Source organism: Melitaea cinxia, chromosome 25 (genome assembly GCF_905220565.1).
Source record: "Melitaea cinxia chromosome 25, ilMelCinx1.1, whole genome shotgun sequence".
NCBI classification, from domain to species: Eukaryota; Metazoa; Arthropoda; class Insecta; order Lepidoptera; family Nymphalidae; genus Melitaea; species Melitaea cinxia.
The window spans coordinates 5,117,576-5,138,855 of record NC_059418.1 but is presented as its reverse complement, the minus strand read 5'-3'; the positions used below and the strand labels follow the sequence as shown (position 1 = coordinate 5,138,855).

The following is a 21,280-nucleotide window of genomic DNA, read 5'->3' as shown; positions in this document are numbered from 1 at the left end:
TTTTTTTGAAGTCGGTTAACAATAAAAAAATAATCTCTCACTTTCATTGTTTATTCACATCAATTTCAGTAATAACTATAAGATTTCTCCCATACGTCGATAAATAAGTTTCACTACAATAATTAATTTTTGTATTTAGTGTCTAAATATTTTATTTTTCTAAAGTTTTTGTTTGGTATTTGTGATTTTTGTTTGAGAGTAAATTGTCATAAAAGATGAGGATGTATAGAGAAAGAGATGAATGAGTTATAGCAAATAGAAACAGAAAATATGAAGAGAATATAGTGAATGAACTGAGAAAGTGGATACAAGGAATACTATTTCGCAAGTTTTTGAGTAATTACCCCTTTAACAGGCAACACCATAATATTACGAGCACATTCATCTAATTGTAAATAATTTTATAGTTTTTACCAAAACAGAAAAAATCGAATGGCGATTTTCAAGGCTGAATATCGATTCACTTAATCGATTCAGTACAACATATTTATCGGTTTAAAAAATCGATTCTTTGGTCGATTAATCGATTTCAGATCGCATGTCTAGTTTGTAGGTTATCTGATATCTCTTGCTTTGATTCTCGTTTATAAAAAAATATCTTAATTTACAAAGAAAAGAGAATATGTAAGAACAAATAAACAATTATGTCCTGTTGATTTTCTTCTATTTTGATATTTCTATGTTATAAAATTTCAATTGCCATAATTTTAAAAGAAGTTGCATATTTTTAAGGTTCATCATCACCATTATTTTAAGGTTCATAATTCAATACCAGAATTATTAAATAAAAGTCAGAGTCGTTTTGTTTTCTATTTTATTTTTTATAATTTCTAGAGCCCACGGGCTTTGTTTTTTCGAAAATGGAAGATGTTTTTAAAGATCCTGTGCCGCTTTCCGAAGGGATAAAATTAAAGTAAGTACACATTTTGTATAAAATTTTCAAACAAAAACAAAAATCTTCGCAATAAAAAAATATAAACTATTACGAGAAATGTTACATTAAATAATTTTTATTCATTTTACTTCGAAACTCTTCGCACCTCGAATTAATTTATTTTGGGTGAGGAGGTAATTTTCACGTTTGAACAATATTATCCATTTCTGATTGACTACATACTGAAGATTGTAACCAATTTATTTCTTTTAAACAAGTCTCATCTAAAGAAAAATCATTAAAAGACATTTTTTAGTATTAGAAAAACATTTTCAATTATGTTGACAAGTAATACCATGCAAGTGGGCGAAAAAATAGTCAGGTAAATACACCATCTACCATCACCATTTTATCACTGAAAAGCAAGGCATCGCATGAGTCTGCACCGCTACGTGGTTGAAATCCCACGATCTCGCAGTAAGCGTTTTGTTTCTTCTATCTAATACGCACCGCAAAAATTTGGACTGTCCTTCCGGCTTCCTTTTTCCAAATAATTATAACTTGGGTATCTTCAAATCAAGAGTGAATAGGCATCTTCTAGGCAAGTGCGCACTATCTTAGGCTGCATCTTCACTTACCATCAGGTGAGATCGCAGTGAAACGCTAGTCTATATATTAAAAAAAAACACTCACTCATCACTAAGTCTACACATCTTTATGATTTATGTAATCCTTCACCGAATAATAAGCTTGAGTCATTAATTTCATTTTAATATAAACTTTAAATTTATTCTCAGACAATTGCAAAATAATTCCATCCATTCTCACAAAATTTTTCATTTATAATATTAATGTGTTTATTAGAAGGCTAAATTGTTATAATTAATAAGAATTAGTCAATCGACACTCAATTTTAATATTTTTGTAGTTATTCGAATTTTATAATTAATTAGAATTTATTTAACATTTGTAAAGATAAGTAAAAGGAAAAAAGCCTAATATGCAACAATATACAATCTTGGCTTTGTAAAAACAGTAATTCATAAATTCAAAATTCAATAAAATATAAAAAAAAATTGAAGTGTTTGCAAATCCTAACTTAGGTCTCTCATATATATATATATAATATTAATTATATTTAATTAATGATTAATTCATTATTTAAAAAAAAACTGTACTAAAATCAAAAGTATTTTTTGAAACAAATAGAAATTAGATTGGAAATAGTAGGTATTTAAAAATAAATATGTTAGGTATGTATATCAAATTATGAGAATTATGTTTGCTTTCAAATGAAAAAATATTTCATTTAGACCGACTAACTGACTTAGGTAGGTGATAAAAAAGTCAATAAAATACAAATTATTTGCGATAACTCAAAAAGTACTCGTCAAATCTCTATCAGACTTAATATTGCATGACAAGGACTGCCTTTCAATTGTTATAATTGTGTTTGTACACGAACTAAAAAAAACGACTTTTACATGGACAAGTAATACAACGTAGGTAGATGAAAAAATAGTCAAGTAATATGCGTTATCAAAGATTACTCAAAAAGTTTCCATCAAATCTCCATTTAATTTAAATGGTACCACAAGACAAGCATCAGCTTTCTTAGCTTTCAGCTTTTTTGATTTAAACAAGAATCATCAAAATCGGTACACCCAGTAAAAAGTTATGAAATATAATACAACATAGATCAACGAAGTAAATACGCATTATTAGATGTAACTCGAAAAGTACTTCTCAGAGTTCGATTAAATTTAAATGAGACCATGTGATAAGCACCACCTTTCTATTAAGAAACGAATCATCAAAATCAGTCCACTCAGAAAAAGTTCAGAGGTAACATACATTAAAAAAATATATAGTCGAATTGCGAGCCTCCTATTTTTTATAGTCGGTTAGGTTGTTAGTTTTATTCCAAGAGTTCCTGAAAAAGCCAAGTTTTTTAACTTAAGTTGTTATATATATTTTATTGTATGTTCGGGGATAAATTTGCCGGTTATGAACAGATTGTGATAAAAAAAAGAAATTGTTGGAAAGGAGATATCCTAGGGGTGGTACCATGATAAGGAAACCAGGATCTGATGATGGGATCCTAGAGAAATCGAGGGTATCCTTCGAAAATCGTAGTGACGACTAGCGCGTTTGTTAATTTTTTTCGTCAACATACGATGTTTTGCTTGTCTATGTAATTGAAGTCGGTTTTTTTTCGTTTGCAAGTAAACACAATTATTTTATTTTTATATAACTAGGTCGGCAAACAAGCGTACGGCTTCGCGTGATGGTAAGCGATTACCGTAGCTTATAGACGTCTGCAACACAAGAAGCATCGCAAGCACGTTGCCGACCCTAGCCCCAATTCCCCCCAGGAGCTCTGGTCATCTTACTCACCAACAGGAACACAAAACTGGGCTAGGCTTTAGATTAAGAACTGTCATTTTGAAGTTAGATAGGTTAGGGTTATTTTTTTTTGTAACGATATTATGCCGATAAAAGGTAAAACTTTGAGCTTAGATAATTCGACGGTTCATAATCTAAAGCCTTACCCAACTCTGCTTGAAGGCAGTATTATTTAGTTGTGATCTTCTGTAAGGTTGAGGTACTGCCTCCGTCGGGCTGCTCCATATTTTGAGCAGGAATATCCTGCTGTGTCCTACCTCAGTTATCATATTCCATTAAAATAATTGTTTTAATTTACAGAGATTTATTGAGTGGCAATGCAGAATTTCATCTAGATATGGACTTCAAGAAGTCAAGCATGGGTATGATGTTGAACTGCGATGATGATTTGTTTCCTGACATGGATGATGGCAACAGGTTATAACATGAATATTTTATTGAACTTAAAATCTCACTTGCTTCTGGCTAGCTTGTTGGGACAGTTTGCAGTGACCCCGTTTTCTCCTTCGGGGGTTGTAGGTTCATCATCATCATTACAGCCTATACAGTCCACTGCTGGACATAGGCCTCCACAAGTTTACGCCAAAAATAACGTGAACTCATGTGTTTTGCCCATAGTCACCACGCTGGGCAGGCGGGTTGGTGACCGCAGTACTGGCTTTGTCGCACCGAAGACGCTGCTGCCCGTCTTCGGCCTGTGTATTTCAAAGCCAGCAGTTGGATGGTCATCCCGCCATCGGTCGGCTTCTTAAGTTCCAATGTGGTTGTGGAACCTTGTTATCCCTTAGTCGCCTCTTACGACACCCACGGGAAGAGAGGGGATGGCTAAATTCTTAAGTGCCGTAGCCACACAGCATGTTGTGGTTGTAGGTTGTTTCCTACTTATTTAAAATTATAAAATTTAATTATTTATTTTTATATAAGTATTATCTATATGTATTTATCGACAAAAAAAATCAGTTATATCAGCCAGCTGTTACCCATAACATAAACATTACCTTGCTTACTTTAGGAACAGGTGATCGTGTCTGTGTCATAGATATTTATTTATTTATTCAGAATTCGCGCCAAAGTCCTCACCTAGCTTTCGCCGGTGATCTTACGTAAATTGTATCTCCAGCGGGCCAGAGAATATCCCATTTTGCGTGTGGCCAGTTTGTGGTCTATTGCTGCCTACTCTTTAAATTTCTCACTCTCACCCCTGTCCCTCACTAACGACAAAATAAATTATCTTTCTCTCTTTTTTTGAATGAATTTTTCTTAACTTCTTTACGAGCTAAACAACTGGTAGGTCACGTCCAGGTTCTGAGTGTTGGCGTTGGGGAATCGTGTCCAAATTTACTCTGACTTTTCTGGTTGTATGTTTTAGAGGGATTTCTTGAATTGTTGTTTTAATGGAAAAGTTATAAGATAAATGTATTAAGAGTTCAATTTTATTTAAAGATTCTTATTTTTGAAATATTATTGTTTGTTGCGAACCACCGTACCTTGGAGAGCTCGCTTAAGCTATCGGCCCCGGTTGTTTTCTTAGACACTTGATAGCAATCGTAGGGAATATATCCGCCAGCCCGCAGTGGAGTAGCTTGTTGGATCAAGCTCCAAACCTTCTCATACACGGAGAAAGAGTCCTAGGCCCAGCAGAGGCATGTTACTGGCTGAATAGTTGTATTATTTCATCTCCAGATGCCGCTCATGTCACATTAAATTTCATTGTTACAGTGATTCAGAAGATACATACAAAAACTTAGAAGCGGAGACAGAAAAGAATATGCTCTCCTCTCCGGAATACCATTCATTTAGTGATCTCTCGTCAAAAATGGTTGATTGCATACCGAGTGGTGAAGTTAAGATGTTGATAATTGAAGAAGGTATGTTTACACTTTTTACTTGTTTAATTTTTTTTTTAAATCACCAAAGTTACCAAAAGAAGTGTGTGTGTGTACTTACGTACACATGTAAGAAGTTATACTTCATTGGCTAGCTAACTTCACGTTGCTAACTTCTTCTTCGTTGACTAGCTAACTTCAGGGTGTCGGTGTGTGTGGAATAAGTTACCATAGAAAATAGTGACACCCAAAAAATATATCAATTCAAAAACAAATTGTATGCATTTGTGATTAAATTATTCATCTATTGAACCCTAATGTCTGCCGGCTGCCAACTGTCTGCCTTAATAAATAATAGTAATAAAACGTGTGAACTAAACGTGTGCGAGTGTGTGTGACAGTGTGCCGAATTTCTTGCTGATTCGTCTCTGCAGAGTCGACATTCCGAATGTGGTTGCTTCGATTTAATACGAGTATAATTTTAAATTTGTAAAATGACAGGTCGAGAGTGCTTTTGAAGCCTATTTGAATGAAGTAATTTTTGATTGCTATTGATTTTATTTTAATGTATCTGCTTGTGTGCGTGTGTCTATGCGTATGCGTATGCGTGTGTGCTTGTATAGGGTGTGTTTGCTATGAAATAGAAATATCTGACAAAAAATCTATATAAAATATAGCTGAATATTTTTATATGTTAGATAACTTTATCAGCAACTAAAGTAGGCCCTTATTATTGACTGATATTTGTAACAAATTGTGATCTCTTTATAGGCGATGGTCCCCTAGTACCAGTTGATGCAATGTGCACCCTTCACTACGCGGCTTACTTCGAAAAGGCTTCATTGCCATTTGACAGCACTCTGACAATGAACAATGGCGCTCCTATGGTGAGTAAGATTCGCGTGGATAATTTTATTGAGGTAGGTCAAAATCTGGAGCAGCCCGACTGGGGAAGTACCTCGACCACAGATCTCCTTTCCTCAGAACTTTTGAGTGGGTGGACCGATTTCAATGATTTTTGTTTTAATCGAAAGGTGGTGTGTATTATGTGGTCCCATTTAATTCAATTTGATTGAGATCTAACAAGTACTTTTCGAGTTATATGTGATAATGCGTCTTTGCTTGATTATATTTTTTCATCGACCTACGTTGTACTATACCGTATAACATTTTAATGTGTTTACCGATTTTGATGATTCTTCTTTTAATCGAAAGCTGATGCTTGTGTTGTAGTCAGTCACATTTAAATTTGATTGAAATATAATAAGTACTTTTTGAGTGATATTTGATTACGCGTATTTACGTGACGGTGCGTACATTGTCGCAATCGCGACGCTATCTATCGGAATTCAGTAAAACTACTTCGGTTCGGACTATCCATCAACTATAACGTAGTTATTAATATTATCCACTAGAGGGCAGTAGCAGTACATTATTTATAAATAATTTCGACGATTCTTGTTTTAATCGAAAGCGGATGCTTGTCTTGTGATCCCTTTTAAATTTGATCGAGATCAGATGACTAATTTTTGAGTAATCTTTGATAACGCGGATTTACTTGACTATTTTTCGTCTACTTACGTTGTATTACTTGTCGATGTAATATTGAAGTCGGTTTTTTTCGTTTGGGAGCAAACACAATTATTAAATACCGTGGTTGTGGTTCTTATGGAGTTTAGTCCAGTCTCATGTTGGAGCTAATAGGTGCACGTTTTTTTTTTACAGAGCCTTCGTCTGGGTAGAGGCAGGTTCTTGCCCGGTCTAGAAATAGGTCTTACGTCAGTAAAAGGGCCTAAAGCTAGATTCCTACTACTATTGCAGCCTAGTATGGCTTGGGGCCCACTCGGGGTCCCGCCGAGAATTAGACCGGAGCCCGCGCTGTTTGTCATCGTTTTGTATGACGTTGATGATATACAGGGCTATGTGAGGTAGGTGTAGTGTAATACGTGATAGTGTCATTAATACATGATTAGCTGAGTTATATTTCGTTGTATTATTTCATCTCCCGAGGCCGCGCATCTCGTAGGTTTTAATATTGTATTTTATATGATGCGTTTATTGTAATTTTAAACGACTTCGAAAAATGGAAGAGTTATTCTTAATTCGAATATTTCATATATGTGTGTATATTTTTACTGGCTGTACAGATTTTGACGATTATTTTTTTTAACCGAAAGCTGGTGCTTGTCAGTCATGTGGTCCTATTTAATAGAGACATGACGAGTTATTTTTTGGATTGATTTTTTATTTTTTCTTTTGGGGGCAAACACAATTATTATATATACATATAAATATATCTTTTACCTCCGCAGTAATGATTTTAATCAATCTATCGTCCACAGATACAACGACCTACCATCAGAAGAACAGAAAAAGTATGAAGTGATCATCAAAACCGTTAAATCATTACACAATCACGCAAAAGTTTTGTTCTCGAAAAAACAAAACTACTCAAAAGCTATAAAGAACTATCAACAAGCTATATCAATACTGAACACGGCTAAAACGGAAAATTCTGACGAATCAAACGAAGTGAAAAGATTGAAAATCAATTCATACACTAACTTAGCCGTCTGTTATTATAAATTAAATAAACCGAAACACATAATAAACATGTGCGAAGCTTTAGAATACGTAACAGATATTGAGAAGCACTGTAAAGTAATGTTCTATTACGCTAGGGGTCACGAAATGCTCGGTAAGTACGAGGAAGCTTTAAAATATTACAAGAAAGCTCTAAAATTAGAACCTAAGAATACTGATATAGGCGCTGCATTGGCTAACTTAGATAAGTATTTCAAGAAGTCAGCTGATCAAGAGAGAGATTTGTGGCAGAATGCGTTTCAGTGTACGTCGCAAAAGAAAGCGATTGTCTATGACGTCGATGAAGATTTTAAAAATGGCGTCGTTGACATGTGTCAAAATTTGGTGGCAAGGGATGAGTACGCGAAATTTGATTTAGCGCCGGGTTTGACTAAGGATGAGATTAGTTGTATAAAGGATTTGAGCTCGAAGTTTGAGGGTATCGTCGTTTTGGAGGAAGGGGAAGGTAGGAAGAAACGGTTTTCGGTTGTGAAAAAATCGAAAATGTAATTTTTTTGTTGTTGTAAAGTGTCCCTGTCGAGATTGCTTTCTGTACCTACAGATTAAGTACAAAGTATATGTATAGTAATTACAAGACTGAATTAATGTAAGTTTTTTTTTAAAGATTTTAAATGTGTATGAGGAAAGTAAAAATCTCGTGGTCAAAATCAGACACAGTCTGACCGAAGAAGTAATGTTATGATATATTTAATATTTTTGTTTGTAAGTTTGTTTCTTTGAGATTTTAAATGTGTAGGAGGCAATAGGGAAACTAGGGAATATAGTGGTCGAAATTTGGAATAGTCCTACTTGGGGAGTACTTCAATCTCACAATATTTGACAAGTAACATTGCTCTCAAGTAGTGACTTGTTCCTGTGTATCAGGTGTTTCATTTACGTAAAACTAGAAATTATGACTAAACTACTGTTGCTATTTGACTAATGGATTTTATATATCTTATAAACCAGCCTTTCCCAAAGTGGGCCATAACGCCCCCTTGTGGGCGTTGCAGGCATAAAGCGGGTAAGAGACCCGGAAAAAAAATGGTGGCGTTGTGTAGACGCTTGGGGGGTGATTTAAATCCTCATTCACATTAGTTTTTATATTAGAATCGATTATGTTTGTTTTATTTTGAAAAAAGATACTCCGTCTAAATACTATAAAGTTGCGTTTAAATAATCATTCTCATTGGCAGATGTAGCCCGTAAGAGTTAACTTGAGAGACCTGAGCGCCGCTGTGTACTACCTACTGCGCTCAGGTCTCAAGTTAACTCTTGCGGGTTAAAGTAAAAGTCTCTTTTAGAATTAATGTTTAATCTACGTTAATATAGCTCGAATAATTAATTTAATTTGAAGTTATAGTTGTTTTTAAATTGGTGAAAAAATTGGGGCACTATAAAATAATTTATTCTCAAAGTAGGCAATAGACAAAATAAGTTTGGGAACCTCTGCTATAAATGGTATTAATTTTTTTTATAGAACTAGGGAGGCAAACAAGCGTACGGTTCATCTGATGGTAAACGATTACCGTAGCTTACACCTGCAACACCAGAATCATTGGAAGCATGTTAGCGACCCTACCCCCAATCCCTCCAGGAGCTCTTGCCACCTTACCACAGGAACACAATACTAGTTGAGAGCAATAACAGTTATTTAGCTGTGTATACTCCTGTAAGGTTATCAATTGAAGCACGCACTCTTTCCATGGGAATATTTTTCCATCGCCATAAATCATAAACCAGCGGATTAAGATCGGGACTAGATGATGGCCAGTCTTCAGGTCTGATGAGGTCCAGAACGTTGGTTTCTAATCAAGTTTGGGTGGATCAAGCTTTATGACCGAGGCACCGAGTTTTGCTAAAAAAAAACATTCTTGTTTATTAAACATGGCGTTGTTAAGAGGCGTAATTACCTTCTCAAGAATGGTATATTGATACACTTGTGCCGATGTCTTGATACCTTTTTCACATAAATATGGCTCAGACACTCCTTCATAGCTAACACCCCCCAAACTATCAACGAAGTTGGACAATGCCCACGCTGTACTCTGTCGACTAATTGGGAAGCTTCCGTAGAGCTCTGAGTATAAATACAGTCATTTTGTTTGTTAAAATATTACTCAATTGTAAAAATGTTGTCATCCATAGATAAAATTGTTCCGTGACCTTTCTTTGTATTCAATAAGTGCCAATGGGATCCTAAAACCGTCCTGTAATGTTTATTTAGTATGTACTTGTTAAATATTTATATAGAGATATAAATGTACAATACTTACATAAGGGGTCATTTATAAAATACGTCATGCAAAATTTTACTTTTTTTAAAACCCTCCCTTTCTCTGTCATGTCACTTTCAGTGACTCAGTAAATATTACGTCACAATAGCTTGAGGCCTTTGTCATGCTTGTCACATTTCCCCTAGCTAAGCAAAACCCCCTTCTCCCCCTTATTTTGGAACGTATTTTGTGGACGGCCCCTACAAGTAACATAAAAGTATTCCCATATTATAGTCTGAAATAATATTTTTTGATATATATATTTGTAAGTAATGGAAAACTATTTTAAATTATTAGGTAACAATTTTTGTAACTACGTTCCTGGTTGTTAAATTATATTAATTAAAACTATATTTTCAAAATTTCATGTATCTTAAAAAAGTATTTTAAGCGCAAATCCGGGTAACTAAACTTATTCCTAAATATAACACTATTTTGAATGTTATATATTTAAAAAAAAAAAATGGCTGTGCCCTGCGGTTTCACAAGCGTTAATTATAGGAAAAAATTGGCTATAGCCTTCTGAGGTAAATGGGCTGTCCAACACAAAAATACATTTTCAATTCGATCCAGTAGTTCATGAGACTAGCACGCTTAAACAAACAAACATACAAACGTTTAAATTTTATAATATTAGTATGGATAACCTTTTGAGCGGGAATAAAGATAACCCTGTTATATAGCTATTGATTGTTTCTCTAAATGTACTGCTAAATAAAGTTTGTGAATAAAATCATTATATTTTTAATTTACTGCGCCCGTGATTTAATTTTTATAATTTGCGATCCATTGGGTATGTCGAGACAAAAGTTCAAGTTTCATTAAAATCAGTTTAGTAGTTTTGTGTTAAAAAAAGTAATAAACATCCATTCATTCTCACATTTATAATTTAAGTGGGATAGCATGTTTAGCATGTAAATAAGTTATAGAACGACTATGATTGTTCTCAAACAAGAAAAAATAATACATCAGCTTACATCAACAAGTAATAAAATTAGAACGTTATCAATGTAGTTGAAGTCAATTAAATACACATTGATAAGTACTCGACGTACACCCATGGACGTATTTACCCTAGGGCCAAAGCCAAAAGGGCCATGGCCTGGGGCGGCATTCTGCGAGGGGCGGCGTAAGCTGATGACACGTACTCGGCATATTGTCGTTATTTTTATTATTCTGGTTATTTACGTTGGCTTCATTATTCAATCCAATCAAGGAATGAGCAGCCTAAAAAAAAGGTTGCTAAAAATTTCACAAAATATTTTTTTATACAACTAGGTCGCCAAACAAGTGTCCGGCTCACCTGATGGTAAGAATCACAAGCCTATTGCTGACCGTACCCCCAATTCCCCCCAGAAGCTTTGGGCACCTTACCACCACAGGAACACAACATTTCTTGACAGCAGTATTATTTAGCTGTGCGTAGGTATCTTCTGTAAGGTCGAGGTACTTCCCCAGTCGGGCTGCTCCAGATTTTGAGAAGGATATTTCCGGATGTGCCCTAGTAATGCCCCAGTTAAATCGATTATTTAGTATCACATCCCTAATTAAATACGCTGCTTTAACTATTCCTCTTAATTTATGGGGCGGCAAATTAAAATGACCCGGGGCGCCGAATTTGAAAATACGCCCTGCGTACATCCTATAAAATGTTATGTGCTGAACCATGAAAATCAGTCGAAGTGAGAACCACCCCCTTCGCACAAATTTTTAAATTTATCAATTTAAAAGATAATATTGTAAAATCTGAATTAGATTCCTTAATGCGACTAAAAATATACAAATATATTTTTTATTTATTATCTGTAAGGAGAACTTTAATATTCAATTTTTAAACTACTATTGTTACATATTACACTATAATACGAAATAAATAACTTGTAACATCAATAATAATAATTTGCATACAACGAAACGTAAACAGGAAAAGTCATGTATGACATGTTACCGTGACGTGTGACTCTCGACTTGTTTTTTGAAAACGTCCGCAAAACGCACAGCATTTTATTAATTTTATCAATATATCAATTCGATAAGCTAATTTATCGTGACCGCATGTCCACGTAGCTTAAAGGTAAACTAATTATTAACACATTACGATAAGGAATAAGAAATTAAAGCATAATATTTAAGAAACTTAAAAAATACACGAAACTATAGTTAAAAAGTGTTAAAAGTTTGTTTTTTGTGTGAAATACGTGTCAAGTGAGCGTGTGTGTCGATTCCAGGTGCAAAAATGCTTCGTCTGTTAATATTAGCTGGGTTACTTCAATGTACTATTTCGCAACAGTACCAACAAAAAGTTGCGCCAGGTGTGCCTCCTCAGAACTATCAGGTAACGTATAAACAATACTAATTATTCTTCAATATTTTTTAGATGGCATTATAATGAACCTTTTTCCAACATTTTATTTTTTATTTTTTTAATCGATAAAAAGTCGAAACAAAGGCTATACTAAGTTTATTATTGCTGCATTGCAAAAATTATATTATTGTAAATTATAATCAAGAAACCTACCTATGACCTTACTTTTTGCCTTCCTTAAAAAAAAGTTGTTTTAAAATTTTAAAAATAGTTTTTCAAGGTTCATTAAATGGATTTAAAATCAAAATAAGGTTCATTAAATTTATTTAAAATCAAAACTACAAACATTTACTCATCAATATGTTAGGGCATTAGTAGTAAAGTCTAATGGGAGCTACACCAATAACTGATTTTGCTCACTGTAGCTAAAATATTACACACAAAACATATAATTGTGTCAGTAATGTATGCCTGGTAAGCAAAATCAGAAATGCAATTTAATACTGATACTAAATAATTTATACAGAAAAAGTATGTAGGCTATATTTGATATTTTCTAAATGCAGTTATGATGCTGTGGAAATTTCAGGGTAAAAAGTCCTTCCATCCTCATAAATTTTCACATTTATAATATAAGAAAGAATTATTACAATTGGCCAGACTGTTAATGTGCAGTCTTAACTTCAACACAGTTATTAGTAATCATAAAATAATTTTTATTTTGCCCTTTTAATATAATAAATAAACGCCTTACACTTAATGGCTCCCACTAGAATTTTTTTCTCTATCTGGAGTCCAGGAACACAATGCACAAGAAGAAACGCCCAGACTGCGGTAAACATCTGTGTAGCCAACAAATGTGTGCCATGTGCGGTGTTCAAGGCTACTACCGCCATCGCAATACCCATAAGCTAGTGCTGTGACCGTTGCTTTAACACATCATCATATAAAAAATCAAGATCAAAAGTAACTTTATTCAAATAGGCTTCAAAAGAACCTTTGAATCAACATTTTACAAATTAAAAATAATACTTATCTGATATTAATAATAAATCACATTGGATTTTCTTTGTTATCTAAATCACAGATATATTATCGATATGTATTTTTTATTTCAGAATTACCAGCCACCACCCCCACCTCAGCAGGTAAAAGAAACCCACCTTATCTATCAGCCCGCTTTTAATTAAACCATAAGCATTAAAGTGTTTTTGTGTGAGTAAGGTAGAAAGCTTCTGGACAGGGTCGGGGGTAATCATCTGAATAATCATCTACGAGTATAAGCTACGGTAATCGCCTACCATCATAAAAACAAACATATGCCTCGGTTGGCCATATGCTTGTTTGCAGACCTATTCGTATAAAAGAAAAAAATCATATTTTTTGTCCACAGCCTCCACAACAACAATACCAACAACAGCCCCCCCAACAACAATATCAACAGCCCCCTCAACAACAATATCAACAGCCCCCCCAACAACAATATCAACAGCAGGTGCCCGTACAACAGATGCCAGTGCAGAACTCTCACGGACATGGCCATGGTGGTATGTGATGTCATTTCTACGTTGAAAAGTACATACATTTGTTAAGGGTGAGGGAATTAAAAAGATTGTTCAGTGTTCTTGATGTTTACGATATTCTTTAGAAGGTTTCTAATTTTTTAAGTAAAACTTCTTTATGCACGCTTGACTTGGCGAGTAAGCTGGTGAATGCGTTACGAGAGCGTTACGAAAAGTGTGATCGGGCGAGGCGGACGAAATTTGAGAAGGTGATATAAGTTAGATGGAGCTAAAGAGCTTTTACTTCAGTCGTGTGGAATCGTTTTTTTTTATTAAAAATCAATATTATCATATTTAATTTTCGTTTCAGATCCGCAATTGTTAAATGCCGCTAACATTGCTCAAGAAAGGGAGTAAGTATATATGTAATATATATTTTATAGAGACTTATATATATAAAAGTTAAGCTATGAAGAGCAGTAAAGGCATTAGACTCCCTAAGGAACAGAATATATAGATTTTTATTGAGATATGGTAGATTAGGAAATATCTTGTTAAAAATTTGGAGTACCGTCTGTAAATTCCTCAACCTTATAGAAAATCACAGATAAAACAGGTCCAAAGTAGTGTTGTGTTCTTGTGTAACTAAGTTAAAGTCTGTTCAACGAGAAGAGATACCAAACGTAAACAAAGCCCATCATTTTTTCGTAGCGACGACGGAACAAACAAAATATAGTCTATCTCTTTCTATCTTGTTTGTTTGCTATCTGCTGCACGTCTCTCTGCAAGGTCTAACGATATTTTAACTGGCTTTGAAAACGTTCGGACCGCGGAGGTTGCTTTGATTTTGTATTATTTTATTTCATTCCATGTCCTGAAGCGCTCGGAATGGTTTTTATATTTCGCTAATTTTAATTATATTTAATTAAGTAATTATCAAAATATAAAATATATTTAGCATTTAAAAAAATTGTGACTAAAAAAAGGTTACAAAAGTCTGAATAGTTGAATGACCTCGCGTTTTGTTTGTTTACGTTTGGTATCTCGGCTCGTTGAACGCACTATAGAGAGCTCCTGGGGGGATTGGGAGTAGGGTCGGCATTGCGCTGGCGATGCTCCTAGTCTTACCATCAAACTCTTGTTCACCGCCTGTGTACCAACAAAAAATACGACCATATGTGTATGCTTATCATATTCATTTGAACTTCAGTCACATCCAGGAGCACATGGAAGTGCCTATCGATACGTCAAAGATGTCAGAGCAGGAGTTACAGTTCCACTACTTCAAGATGCACGACGCCGATAACAACAATAAGCTCGATGGATGCGAGCTTATAAAGAGCTTAATACATTGGCACGGTATGTACTTTTATATATACACCGTGTTATTAGACTGTCGTCCTGCCGTTTAGGGTCATATATAGAGATATATGAAGGCATACCATAGCCGAAATTATACGTGGAAAATATGGAGCAGTAGTAAGTACTGCTCATTTCTTCGTAACTTTAAAATCGACTAATTTGTAAGAAAATGTTGAGACACACACACTACAGCCTATCGCAGTCCACTGCTGGACATAGACCTCCCCAAGCTCACGCCAAAAACGGCATGAACTCATGTGTTTTGCCCATAGTCACCACGCTGGGCAGGCGGGTTAGTGACCGTAGGGCTGGCTTTGTCGCACCGAAGACGCTGCTGCCCGTCTTCGGACTGTGTATTTCAAAGCCAGCAGTTAGATGGTTATCCTGTCATCGGCCGGCTTTTTAAGTTCCAAGGTGGTAGTGCAACTGAGAGTGGGAGTGGCTTCATTCATTACTGTCGTAACCACACAGCAGAAGAAAATGTTGAAAAGACATGGAGAAATTGGCTAATTAATAACTGAATTAACTGTAAAATCAGGTTACTTGGTCATTGTTACGACACTAGGGACGGTAATTTTATAAATAATAATTCTTTCATAATTAATTTTGTTATTTTTATTAATGTGTTAGGGCAAGTAAGTTGCATATATTTGTTATAATATCGATTCTGGTATTGCAGTTCAATGGAAGGACGCCACTTTAATAACACATTGTATATAACTATAATATGTATATATTATATATTAATATAAAGCCGATGACATAGAAAGATGGAGGGGTATAATATAGTTACTTTGCAATTTTTGTTCATTTCAGTTGACAGGTTTTTAGTAATGTTGGTTAAATTTTTTTAATTTCTATTATTTTGATATATAATTGAAAAAAAAAATTACTTTAGGTACTGGTAACACTATTGAAATTATAGATTGAGGTTTAGTCTTATTTTTTTATTATTTTTTTAAAAGATTATTGGAAAGATAGGCTGGGTGTCTAAATTGGATTGCGTCTGGTTTTTTTTGGTATGTATGACCATTTTTTGGCGTATTAAATTTAATATATTTTATATGGGATTCATAAAAAAAGATATTTATAAAAACAGAGTTTTGTTTCCTTAATTTATTATTGACATATGCTTGGTATCTCATATATTGTTTTTGTATCCAAGTCTCCATAAATAATTGCATTGGTTTTGTATGAAAGTAGTCCTTTTACGTGAAATTAGAAAACTATGCATATTTTTGTAAGTATGATAAATAAAATACAAGCAAAAGTACAATTACAAAGATGTATAAGTATTAGGAGCCTTTAATTCAAACGGTTTTTATATTATCGACTTTTGTGATTGTCATTTATATAAAGTAATGTTTATAGCCTAAAATCTTAAAAAAAAAAGCATTTATAAGATTTTTTTTTCAAAAAAAACTGAAAACTTGGTGAACATGTAAAAGGGCTTTATTTATGTTAAATGTATTCATTTACAGCTTAAATTAGGAGTTCAGAAAATCTACAAAAATGTTAATTTACACTTAAAAAAATTGAATTTTGTTGTTTTTTTGTTTTGTTTTTGTAAATTCAAAAACTACTAAAATAAACCAAAGAACAACTAAACTTGATTATTTATAACATCATCACTTCAGCCTATCGCAGTCCACTGTTGGACATAGACCTCCACAAGTTCGCGCCAAAAAATGGCCTGAAACTCATGGTATTGCCCAGAGTCACCACGCTGGGCTGGCGGGTTGGTGACCGCAGGGCTGGCTTTGTTGCACCGAACACGCTGCTGCCCGTCTTCGGCCTGCGTATTTCAAAGCCAGCAGTTCGGCCGCTATCGGTCGGCTTTTTAAGTTCCAAGGTGGTAGTGGAACTGTGTTATCCATTAGTAGCCTCTTACGACACCCGGAAGAGAGGGGGTGACTATATTATTTACTGCCGTAGCCACATAGCTTTATTATTTATAACATACAATTTAAAAAAAAAGTCGAAGTGGGACAACTTTTCCGCTATTTTAACATTTTTGTGGATTCCATCGAGTTTATGCTTTTATATACAAGTTCGAAAGCGATAGCACTAAATCAAATCTATTACTATATACCATTCTGTAATATATATAAAATAATCAGACAAATATCAGCAGAAGTTTATCTACAAGATAGGTTTAACAAAATTAATAAAACACTCATAGACCTAAAAGTATATTTTTTGAAATTAAATATCTATCTTTTTCCTACATTATTTCTATTTGACTGATATTATGTATATGTCTTATAAATGGTATGTAGTATATGTGGTTAATTTAATGCAGGTATCTGTTCATATATATATATATATATATTTCGAGTTTACTCTTTAAGAAATGCTGTAAGGCCCGGGTATGAAAAAATTATGGAAAAAAGAAACATTACGTTTTACCGCGCAATGTCTCCGGCGAGAAAGATATCATATTTATTAACAATAATCGTTCTTAAAGAGTAAATTCTGCTGACACACATTTTGTTGTTTCATTGTTTCATTTTCGTGTTGTCATTCAGAACAAGGCCATAATCAGCAACAACAACAACAACAACAGCAGGGTCAGCCCCCAGTGGGAGAGAAAATATTCAAAGACGACGAATTAATTAACTTAATAGATCCTATATTAAATATGGATGATCATAATCGCGACGGCTTTATAGACTATCCCGAATTTATTAGGGCACAGCAGAAGAACCAGAATAAGGAAGGGAACTAGTGTTTTTTAGTATGATATTTTTTTATGTGGCAATTTTGGTATGACTCCATCACTCACTAAAATTTAAATGAAGTTGAAATTCTCGATTGTATCAATCAATAATTATACTTTGTGACTTCTTCAGTATTGAAATCTATTAAATAATCTAATAATAATTTGCCAGTTTCATATAATAACAATTAATTTAAATAATTTCTAAGATAAAGTAAAGGTATTATGAATATAACTGATAAAAAGAATAATTAGAAAGCATTATTTCTTTTGTTTATACTCTGTCTGATGCCAGTGTTGCCATAATAAATAAATTGATTTCTACTCTGATACAGTTAAGGAGTATTTTTTAATAATTAAATATATGTATATTTTGTTCTGACGTGCTTCCAAATACGGTCGATTACTATTTTGTAAAACTTTTCTTTTGTTTTATTTTTTTTAATATTTAAATAATTTTTTAGTTTTAATGTTTACTACTCAAATATTTAAAGAAAATAATTTATATTTTTCTTTTTTTTTTCTTCTTCGAATAATCTTGAATCTCTTCTTTTATTATTATAAAATAAAGTAAAATTGATTGAAAAAGTGTCGCAAATGTACTTTACTATCTTTTCAAAGTGCCACAAAACATTGTATTTAATACAAGATTATACGTTTTTATTTATTAATATTTATCTATTCTGTCTTCAATATAGAAATAATTAAGAACATGTTTTTTTATTTTTTGTATCGTCATTTCACATGTACATGTCTGTATATGAGTGTCATGTTTTGAGTATTTTAATGTAAATTTGTATTGTTTGTATGTTATTTCTGTAGACAATACATTGTCATGCATTTGTGTTTCAAGCCTTGTTACACACGCTAAGTAAGAGAGCGATCTTCAAAAATTGTCATATTTTTTTTAACAAAATTGTGCAAATGCTTCTGCTGAGGCCTAGAATCATTATTCGGTTTAACCATGTCTAATTGAATTTAAATGAATTAATACAAAATCTCAATTTTAAATAATAATCTATTAGGAATAAGTTTATTTCAAATGTTATTTGTAGGTCGGATTGTGCAAAAGTAGACTTAATAACTTTTGAAGATTGTCTTCTGATATGAGTTTTTTTACATTCCTAAACTATATAATTATGTACTACAATATAGTCTTTGTACATTTAATTTACAATATAAATACATATATTTATAGCAAAGTTAAAAAAAGTTGGTAAGAAAGCAGGTTTATTTAAGTTAAAAAAAAAATAAAAAAATTGAAATAAGCATATATTTTTATATTCTGTATGCAGTGTGTTGTCTATGGTTATATGGTTGTGTCGTCTTGATGAATGTTGTTAATAAATTTGTACCTTTAAATGTTGTTTTATTGCTTTTTTGCTGTTTGCTATGTTATCATACCGGATATTTAATTATATCGGTTTTGATTGGATTTTTTGAAAGTTCTCATAAAGTAATTTTCGGATTGTGGGACTAAATTTCTATAATTATGTTGTATTTATTATACAAATATAGTAAATATGATGATGAAATATTGAAAACTTTTTCGTGTAAATATAAGGTAAGGGAAAAATCAAATAACGCATCTAGGCTTAAATTTTAATTCCTAAACAAAGTGCTTAAATCTGTAATATTATCGCTATTTAACGGATGACGGTATCCAACAGATAGGTAAATGTTTATGACATTCCAATTCGCATATAGAATAGAGACGATACAGTTTCTGAAGGCCAATTTCACCTGTTACCTACCCTCTGAAATATGCCATATTAACTACAACTTTTAGATTCACATTGGGATTCGATGTTGTTAAAGAAAATTTCTTCTCTCATGCTCCTGGGGGGATTGGGAATAGGGTCGGAAACGCGCTTGCGATACTTCTGGTATTGCAGGTGAGCCGTACGCTTGTTTGCCTAGTTATAGTTATGACCTAGTTATATAAAAAAGAACTTCATAAACTATTTATCTGTTAGATACTGTTGTACTTTAGATAGCGCTAAAGGCAAATTTTATACAGGCCCTTAAGGTTCTAATGTTGTGCTGTGCAAATCTGTAAAATTGTTTAAAAGCTATGGTGGATGGAAAAGTTTATTAAAATTACATACAAAAATGCGATACTGTGTGCATTAAAATAACCATTAGAAACTGGTGTATGTGTGTACATAGAAAAGTGTGAAGAAAACCCTTCTATATGACTGGGGTAAGTTTTGTTTACCCTTCTATATGACTGGGGTAAGTTTTGTTTTTATTTTTTATTTTATTTGTGTTTTAAGTCACTGTCAAGTATGTTGTTATTTTTAAACATCCGATGCAATGACTGTTTCTCTAACAAAAAAAAAACCGAATGAGCGTTCGTTACTCATAGTATGCAATATATCCGCCAACCCGCACTGCAGCGGCGTGCTGGATTAAGTTCCGACCCTTTTTCTTCATGGAGAAAAATGCCGATACCAAGCAGTGGGATGTTACACGCTGAATCATTTAATCATCAACTTCACTTCAGCCTAATACACTGCTGGACACAAGCCTCCACAAGTTTATTTATTTATTTATTTATTTATTTATTGATCCACCAACATTTGTTTACATCAATACATAGAAAAACAAAAATACATAATATACATAACTTAATCTAGATGTAACAAACACTTACAGGCAGATACATCATGCTTAATAGAAATAACACACTTCTAATCGCGAGTGGAAGATTTCGCTTAAAAAATGGCGCGAACTTATGTGTTGTCACCACGTTGGGCAGGCGGGTTGGTGACAGCAGGGTTGGCTTTATTGCACCGAAGACGCTGCTGCCCGTCTTCGGCCTGTGTATTTCAAAGCCAGCAGTCGGATGGTTATCCCGCCATCGGTCGGCTTTCCTAGTTCCACGGTGGTAGCGGAACCGTTTCTCTTAGTCACCTATTACGATACTAACGGGAAGAGAGAGGGTGGCTATATTCTTACTGCCGTAACCACACAGCATAATGATAATCAATCATATACACACAGCATAATAGTAATAATCACAATGCTTATTACATTGTTAAAAGAAATATTGTCTGACAATATACTGGTAACTTTTGAAGGAAACCTGGTTATACAATCTAGGTTTATAGCTACGAAAAATCGCTTCCCCGTATCTTCACGAGAAAAGATGATCCTATGTAAAATAGTCCTTATTTCAGTCATCGCAGGCATTTTATCAGGCCCTTTTACCCTTTCTGAAGTTTTTGGGACTCAGTATCTCAGAAATCGAGGGCAATTTGTTGATACCAGCAATTAAATTATTATTTTAGACGCTAAGTGACAGTTTTTGAAGTTTATCTCATAGAAGGTCCAAACATATTAGGTCAGGGAAAAAGTTCCTTCGTATTTTGTATAGAAATTAAAGGAAAGATTTTATAAAATTTATTTACATTAATTATAATAT

The 21,280-nt window shown here is 33.5% G+C and overlaps 2 protein-coding genes across 2 annotated transcripts; both read left to right on the top strand.

The window, feature by feature from the left end:
- The first annotated feature begins 550 nt into the window (after positions 1-550).
- Positions 551-8,295, top strand: LOC123666257 (inactive peptidyl-prolyl cis-trans isomerase shutdown-like). The gene is made up of 6 exons (XM_045600429.1): positions 551-913; positions 3,581-3,697; positions 5,000-5,148; positions 5,878-5,993; positions 6,832-7,034; positions 7,449-8,295. Exons 1-6 carry the CDS (start codon positions 861-863, stop codon positions 8,197-8,199), a joined length of 1,389 nt encoding a protein of 462 aa, XP_045456385.1. The 5' UTR covers positions 551-860; the 3' UTR covers positions 8,200-8,295.
- A 3,614-nt stretch (positions 8,296-11,909) lies between these two features.
- On the top strand, positions 11,910-18,035 carry LOC123665910 (multiple coagulation factor deficiency protein 2 homolog). Its single transcript, XM_045600138.1, has 7 exons — positions 11,910-12,039; positions 12,194-12,300; positions 13,389-13,418; positions 13,664-13,817; positions 14,143-14,185; positions 14,983-15,131; positions 17,663-18,035. Exons 2-7 carry the CDS (start codon positions 12,202-12,204, stop codon positions 17,860-17,862), a joined length of 675 nt encoding a protein of 224 aa, XP_045456094.1. The 5' UTR covers positions 11,910-12,039; positions 12,194-12,201; the 3' UTR covers positions 17,863-18,035.
- Positions 18,036-21,280: the final 3,245 nt, after the last annotated feature.

What these genes read in the sequence shown, in the direction of transcription:
- LOC123665910 (XM_045600138.1), top strand. Translation starts at nt 12,202, where the DNA reads ATGCTTCGTCTGTTAATATTAGCTGGGTTACTTCAATGTACTATTTCG. An exon ending in TGCCTCCTCAGAACTATCAG is followed by an intron (nt 12,301 to 13,388) that starts GTAACGTATAAA and finishes TTTTTATTTCAG; the next exon opens with AATTACCAGCCACCACCCCC. An exon ending in AACATTGCTCAAGAAAGGGA is followed by an intron (nt 14,186 to 14,982) that starts GTAAGTATATAT and finishes TTTGAACTTCAG; the next exon opens with TCACATCCAGGAGCACATGG.
- LOC123666257 (XM_045600429.1), top strand. Translation starts at nt 861, where the DNA reads ATGGAAGATGTTTTTAAAGATCCTGTGCCGCTTTCCGAAGGGATAAAA. An exon ending in GATGTTGATAATTGAAGAAG is followed by an intron (nt 5,149 to 5,877) that starts GTATGTTTACAC and finishes ATCTCTTTATAG; the next exon opens with GCGATGGTCCCCTAGTACCA. An exon ending in TGAACAATGGCGCTCCTATG is followed by an intron (nt 5,994 to 6,831) that starts GTGAGTAAGATT and finishes TTTTTTTTACAG; the next exon opens with AGCCTTCGTCTGGGTAGAGG.